Source organism: Phoenix dactylifera, chromosome 11 (assembly GCF_009389715.1).
Source record: "Phoenix dactylifera cultivar Barhee BC4 chromosome 11, palm_55x_up_171113_PBpolish2nd_filt_p, whole genome shotgun sequence".
In the NCBI taxonomy this organism is placed as follows: Eukaryota; Viridiplantae; Streptophyta; class Magnoliopsida; order Arecales; family Arecaceae; genus Phoenix; species Phoenix dactylifera.
Window position 1 is genome coordinate 19,341,592 of NC_052402.1, and position 7,265 is coordinate 19,348,856.

Sequence of the window (7,265 nt, forward strand, 5' to 3'; positions counted from 1 at the left end):
CAGAATAAAAATGTCTTGAAAGTGAACAGGAATGACAGTAAAACTAGTCCACTAAATGTCCACGAAGTGATTAGCAATATAGGTAGCCGCACAATCGGTAGTACTATTCACTTCACGATATACATAGACTATCCAAAATATGGCAAAGCTTCTAGACATTCTCCAAATGTCTATGAGAATAGGATGGCCCTTGTCTATATGAAATTGCCTCATCACCCATCCAACTACAGTCAACGAGTCACCCTCCAAGATAACATGGTCTAGCCATGGCACCGACTTAGCACAATTTATTCCCTCCCACAATCTTCTCAACTCTGCCCCTAGGATGGTAGTATCACATAGATAACATCCATTCATAGCAATAAAAATCTGAGTTTGGACTCTCGATGACAAACCTTACTCTGTCTCTTGCACCCCCATCTGACACACTACCACTGAGGTTGATCTTGAGATAACTAGCGAGTAGGGGCTCCCAGGTGGTGAAAATATCCGAGGAGATGCAATATCTACTTTAAAAAGAGTTTTAGATGTCCCCAACTATCAAAAATTCTAATAGAAATTGAGTCGATTACTGAAGCAGCTTGCGTTGGTCCTCTCACATTCATAACTTTAGGCGGACAAAATCTATTCTCAAACCCCTGGCCATTCCAATATCTAAATATGATATACAATATAGGTGAAACAAACCCCGTGCTTTCTATCATCATTATTGTGACCTCTCCTTCAAGAAATTCAAGAAAGCATCCACTAGAGAGGAAGATGTTGCAATTGAACAACAGTTGTCATGTAGCCTCCATATCTGTCTTGCCCTAGGGCACAAAAAGATAATATGAGCCATAATTTCTTCCATTCATGAACATCAATCACAATTAGACAGTATATTCAACCCTATACTTGCCAAGATACCTCAACATGGAGTCCTACCCTAGACTACTCTCCACATATTCCTAGAATGGACACCATCCTTCCACACCCATTTGATTTTCCGCTGTAAAATGGAGACACCTCGATGCAACTTGTACATATCCTTTGTTTTAGTTTTGTAGTTACTTGAAGGTCCCCAAACCAACCTATCCAATGTATTAAAGATTGGGACTACTATGAAGAACACTTTATTAGCAAAAGAAACATCAAGGCATGACAGATAAGATCGGTGTTTCATGTCTTTTCCCCAACTAATAGGAGGTTGCAGACCTTCAAGTCCACCAATAGCTCATGATTTGTTATGGCAGGCTAGTGGGAAAGGAATAGAAGATATCCACAGATCATGTATTATTTTGATTGATCTACCACCAATAACCCACCAGACATTGGATATTACATGGGTAGACAAAGATTTCTAGATAAAAAAGCTATTATAGGAGCTGGATAGGGTAGAGCACACCATTCGGGTATCATATTAGGGCATCATTAGAGAACATCATAGATTATCGAGCTCCAAGAGTTGTTTCTAATAATTAGATTTCCAATCCATCTTCCTGAGTAGGTTAACATATCTTGTCTTCAGAAAGTAGATATAGTCTCCTTACGTCACTGATGATACCTCATAAAAAACTTTTAAACATTTGCTTTAGCTTCAAGAGAGTGCTTTTAGATTGGCATAGCATTCAGCACATATTTGATTGAACTGATCATGTCCATCATGGAGATTAATTTAGATTTCCACCCTACTAACCTAGTTCTCATACTCTATTCCAATGGCTTACACTTAAATACTTCTTCTTGCTACAGGAACACATAGATAGGTTAAACACTACTCTGTTCTGATATACCCAATATTTTCTTAGATACATTTTTTAAGAGAGGGTTGGCTTTGGGGTTGAAATGGATTGTCGACTTGTGTTGGTTCATTCTTTGACTAGATGCATAACAATAGTCCTCCATAACATTCTTGATTATCTCCACATTGTGTTATGGAATGGGCAAAATAGAGGCAATCATCAGTGAAGAATAGGTGGGAGATTGCTAGTGACTCTAGGGTGGTTGATAAAACAACAAAGAGCGGTTGAAGGTTACTAATCTCAATGCTTTAAATAGAATATCTGCACAAATACTAAAGAGATAAAGAGAGAGTGGGTGTCCTTACCAAAGGCTAAATATTGAGTAAAGTAGGTGGGTGTGCTATTGATCAGAATAGCAATGGAGAGGCTCTAGACACACCCATGTATCTACCTAATCTACATATCAAGAAACACTAGCTATCTCAGGCATAAGTCAAAAAATCCTACCAGACAAGGTTGTAGGTACATTCCATATCAAGCTTGATAGCCTTGAGGCTCCATTAAGTTGGAGCCTTCTCCACATCATAAATGAATTCTTGAGCAATGAGAATATTGTCTAAAATGCTTCAATCCCTGATAAAAGCTTTCTCCTCTAGGCTAATAAAGGAATGTAAAATTGGTTGCAATACCATGATCTTGAAAATAATTTTATACAAATTGGTACCTAGACTAATGAATCTGTAATGAATCAACTCAATTGATTTTTTGAGAATTAGAGTGATAAAAGTGTCTTTCCAGTGTTTAGAGGATGAACTAAAAAATTATTTAAAAGTGTACCTTCTTTCATAGGTTTAATAGCTTGTTTGATCTCGTCATCCATTAATTGCACTTGGAGCTTTGTAGTTGAAGTTGCATAGATACTCAAGTTATTGTAACTTAAGTTTGCAGTAGTTGACATACAATTTTAATCCCTCTAAAATCCTACATTGTAGACCGTAAATACATTATAGTTCATATTTTTGCCACAATTATTCTCCTCCATTAAAAAATGAGAAAGCATACCTCTCCTCTCTCTACATGATTGTGGCCTTTAATCTAAATACATTCGGTCAATCTATGCGCATTGTTCTCCCGTCTATCTCACACCCACTTTCCTAGCCCTTATCTCTCAAGTATACATTAGAATTTTTTTATCATAGCCCTTTATCCCTCCCCTCTCCATCCATACTCCTCATGAAAAGAATAAAAAATTAGATAGCTTTAGGGATACCATGCCAATAGATACCAACCCCTAAGACCCTTATCTCCATTCCCTTCTTTCCATCCTCATCTTCTTCTCCCTCCAATCCTTGCTTGAAAGAAAATTCTAGATATGTCCATTGGCCACCAATACAACCAATCAAGAAGATTAGAAGGCCTTTCATATCCTCTTAGCTAAGGGCCTCTCCTAGTAGATGCTCAAAACTAGAGAGAGGGTAGAGGAAGTTGTAAAGAAGGAGATCGGAATACTGCAGCAACCTTCCCTCCCTTCTCCTCTCCTCTCTTTTCTCTCTATCTTCTCCTCTCTTTCCCTTTCTTTTTTTCCCTTTTTCCTCTATTTTCATACTTAATTTTTCTTAATTTTAGAAAAGAAAAAAAAAGCAATTAAGGATCCTAAACCCAGCCTTAGAATTTGTTTGCCGATGCACTCTCTACCCCTTCTCCAACATTAATAATAGCAACCTACTCATGCCTTATCCTCGCACATAGATTTTCGTAGAATTTTTTTAATACATCTTGGTGGTGACTCCAATATAGTTTACCGGTTATAATAACTATTATATTTTAATAAAAAAAATATCTACTCTAGTTCAATTCCAACGGTCATGACTTCTTTTCTCACCCTCGGTATTCCGTCATATTTTCTATCTCCTGCCAACCCTACCGTCATATTTTCTATATCCTGCCGACCCTACAAAGCCCAAAATCTCATGGACTTCATCCCCTTACAACTTTTCTGCACCTAAGCTCTTCCGTCTCCAAATTCCACAAACAACCTTACAGGATATTATCCTATCATACCTTACAGGGAGGGTAGGATATGACAGGATCTTGTACTGTTGCATATCCTCCATAATGCATATACCCCAGAATGAAAATAAATCAGCCACCACAGCATAAACTAGCAAACCACAACGCAATTCCCGCACAACCTTTATGCCAAAGCTATAAACACTTTTCAAATGCTCAAGAAGGACCATAAAATGTGAACATTTTTGCTACAAAGGAGTGGCAGGGGAATCCACCCCCATCCTACAAAGATTATATAATGAAGGATATGAAAAATACACTAATTCAAGCATCCCTTCGTCTAATCACCTCCAAATACTAATGGGCAGAGGAATCTCCCTAAAAAAACTCACTTGTGGAGACCATTAACTCTCTTCACAACATACGATAACAAATCCCACTACATCTGTGAATCCTCCATTTTATACTTCTCTGCAATCATCAAACTTGGCGGCCAATTAGGAGTGAAAAATTATGCCAGGAAACAACCCCAGTCCAAGTTCCACATCACCAAAGAGCATTGATAAATGCAAGGAGTGAATCAACGTCCCGTCTTTCAGAAGGATACTTGATGGGCCTGGATGCGTGCTCGGGGAAGAACAGAATTGTGGGGAAGCTTCTCAATTGAAGTTCTTGTTGAGCAAATGGTTTCTGGTCTCCATCAGCCCGGAACTTCCCAACCTTGATGCCTGTACCAGAGAGCTTCTCAGCCAACTCTACATAGGAAGCTTCCATTCCCTGAAGGATAGATATAAATCCCATCAGCTGACTTGATTACAGGGCAAAGGCATTTATGGAGCTCCAAGTGAAGTAACTGAAATCACAGCCTGAACATTACCTGGCAAAAGCGGCACCAAGGAGCATAGAGAACAACCAGCCAAGGCTCCCTGCGGTTCTCCAGCCTCAGCAAGTTTTCTATTCCTGGCCTGCTAAGGTTAACAATGGCTTGGGTCTCAAAGATGTCCGATTTGTTGATGGTTGCAGCCCCATTTCCATTACTGCCTAACTTCTGTGCCTCTTCCTGTGCGATGTTACCCTTGTGGAGTCCGCACTCCTTGGCCTTTGCATCCTCCCACCACCATCTTCCTTCTCTCTCATGCTGACCAGGCAAGACAGGTCGGGTGCAGGGTTCGCAACCAATCGACACATACCCCTGGATCCAGAGCAGATGGAAAAAAGATAAGTATCACAGAGAGAATCAGCAGAATTACCACAATTATTCACTGTTAAATTCCACTTATCTGTACCTGTGAATGCAAGGAGTTCACAGGAACATCCATGGTCCTGAGGAAATTCCATATGTCATTGCCTTCTACACAGGCAACTGGATTCCACTTTATCAAGCTACCAATTCCACCATCCAGCCCTTCAAATGAAGGATCTACCTGCATATCCAATTCGATAACCTGAGCACTCTGAACCACCAATATAGATTCAAGGGCATCAAGCATCACATTCTGTCATCATGGTCATGTAAGCTGCCAGGGAAAATTTAGAGCTGTTACCTGAACAACTGGGATATGAGCTCTGGTGCCGGGGGATTGATCCTTCCTCTGTCCAGTGATCCACGCCCTAAGGCCCTTGAGCGCCCTCCTCAATGGTCTCACTTTCCTCACTCTGCAGCACTCCTGGTGCCCATCCTCGTAGAACGAGAACAGACCCTTGCTCCTCACAAAGGCCTGCACTTCCACTGCATCTGGGAACATGTATTCAATGTGAATGTCATAATGCTTCTCGACAGCATCAAAGAACCTGTATGTCTCTGGGTTCAGCCTTCCAGTATCCAAGCTGAAGACTCTGAAAGGTCGACCAGTCAACCGAGCATACTCTATCAATGCAACATCCTCCGCTCCACTGTACGAGAAAAACAATAACTTGGTCAATAATTTTGTATTAGTATGCCAAGTATTTAGATAGCAAATTTTTCCCTCTCTTCTATCCAAGCAAAAAGCAGCTTAGAGAAGTCTAATTAATTTTCCTTTCTTTTGATATAGACAATATCAGGAAAAGTCTAATTACTTCATTCAGTAAACAAAAGAGCATGTCAGCAGATGAAACAGATGCAAGAGGACTTAAGGCCCTTAACTATTGCTACAAGAATCTGACCTAAATTATTATAGAGATATTTATAGATAACTGAAACACTGAGTTTGCTATTATATACTTATTTCCTTTTTTAGGGAAATCTAAATACCTATGTCCTCAAACACACTTTTTTGTTAGATTCAATGAAAATAGATCATACTACTACAGATTATCCAATTATTCATTATAATAACAACATCAAGTTATGGGCACTTCTATAATTTAGATGGTCAATCAAAAATAGATCAGACTGCATTAATAAGCTTGAAAGAGGAAACAAAACATTTAAACATTCAAATCGAACAATAGTGAAAAAAACCAGATAAATCCATCTGATCAAGCCAATTCTTTTGTCTAACATGGATCAATTATGGTACTGGAATCTGCGAGAAATGGGTCCAGTTTCTGCTCGCAACTATTCCAATAATAATGGTACCTAATTGTCATCATGTGCCAGAGATGCCGGCTTTTCCTTTCCCTTCTTTTACTGTTGAAGTTGATGGCAAGAAGGACACTTTGTCTTGTTATGACAGGCCCGTATGATTCAAAGCTTACTTGTGTTTAAAATGGGAAAAAAAATATCCACCATAAATATGGTGAGCGGATCCAGAGCCGTGAGACATGATAACCCTTCGATCTACCATCAAATGGTTTAAAAATCACACCACGTATTCGACCACAAGTTTATGGGTTATGGCCTCCCACGGGCCTTGTGGCATTTCAGTACTTACTACTTAGATATAATCTTGTAACTCGTTTCCTAAACTCTCTCCTAAATCATAACGGAAATCTAAATCAAGAAACCACTCTCAAAGGAAAAGAAGAAAAAAGAAATAACAGAGATGAGATTTAACCTGAAGGCGATGGCGATGTCGTTCCCAAATTTCTCAAGGGCCTTGTCCATGATCTCGAGAGGAGAAGCGTTCTCGAGCTCTCGCGCTAGCTGATCGTAATCCACCTCCTCTTCCTCCTCCTCCTCCCTCTCCCTTCCCTTCTCCTCCACCAGCGCCTCCGCCATCGACGCCGCCGCCGCCGCCAGAGGCGCCACGGAATCGTTCCTCTTGGCGGGCTCCACCGCATGGAGCAGCTTCACCACCCATCGCCTCCGGGAAGGATTAGCGGCCGTCGACGGTACGATCGACGCCTCCAGATGCCTGACGGACCCAATCAGGGCCGCTGCGCAAGAACCCAAAAACCATCTCTGTTGGAGAGGGAAAACAATGAAAATAGAAAACTGAAGAGGCGAAGTAAACTGGTGAAAAATCGCACCTTTGGGATCGCAGGAGACGAGCGAACGCGAAGAGATTGAACCGGGAATCGCAGCGGCAGCGGCCATTAGAGAAGAATTATAATTAAATCTAGAGGAAAACTTTGATCTCGCGCGTTTTTTATTTTTTGAGAGGTCTCGGG

At 40.5% G+C, this 7,265-nt stretch overlaps 1 protein-coding gene across 1 annotated transcript; it reads right to left on the reverse strand.

The window, feature by feature from the left end:
* Positions 1-3,914: 3,914 nt before the first annotated feature.
* On the reverse strand, positions 3,915-7,265 carry LOC103719146 (5'-adenylylsulfate reductase 3, chloroplastic-like). Its single transcript, XM_008808254.4, has 6 exons — positions 7,125-7,265; positions 6,710-7,031; positions 5,276-5,624; positions 5,018-5,155; positions 4,609-4,923; positions 3,915-4,508 (listed from the first exon to the last, which is right to left on the reverse strand). Exons 1-6 carry the CDS (start codon positions 7,189-7,191, stop codon positions 4,278-4,280), a joined length of 1,422 nt encoding a protein of 473 aa, XP_008806476.2. The 5' UTR covers positions 7,192-7,265; the 3' UTR covers positions 3,915-4,277.

Bases quoted from the DNA above. Each gene is read 5' to 3' on its own strand.
- LOC103719146 (XM_008808254.4), bottom strand. From the start codon at position 7,191: ATGGCCGCTGCCGCTGCGATTCCCGGTTCAATCTCTTCGCGTTCGCTC. The intron at 7,032-7,124 runs GTGCGATTTTTC...GTTCTTGCGCAG, and splicing joins CGTCTCCTGCGATCCCAAAG to CGGCCCTGATTGGGTCCGTC. The intron at 5,625-6,709 runs GTTAAATCTCAT...TTTCTCGTACAG, and splicing joins GACATCGCCATCGCCTTCAG to TGGAGCGGAGGATGTTGCAT.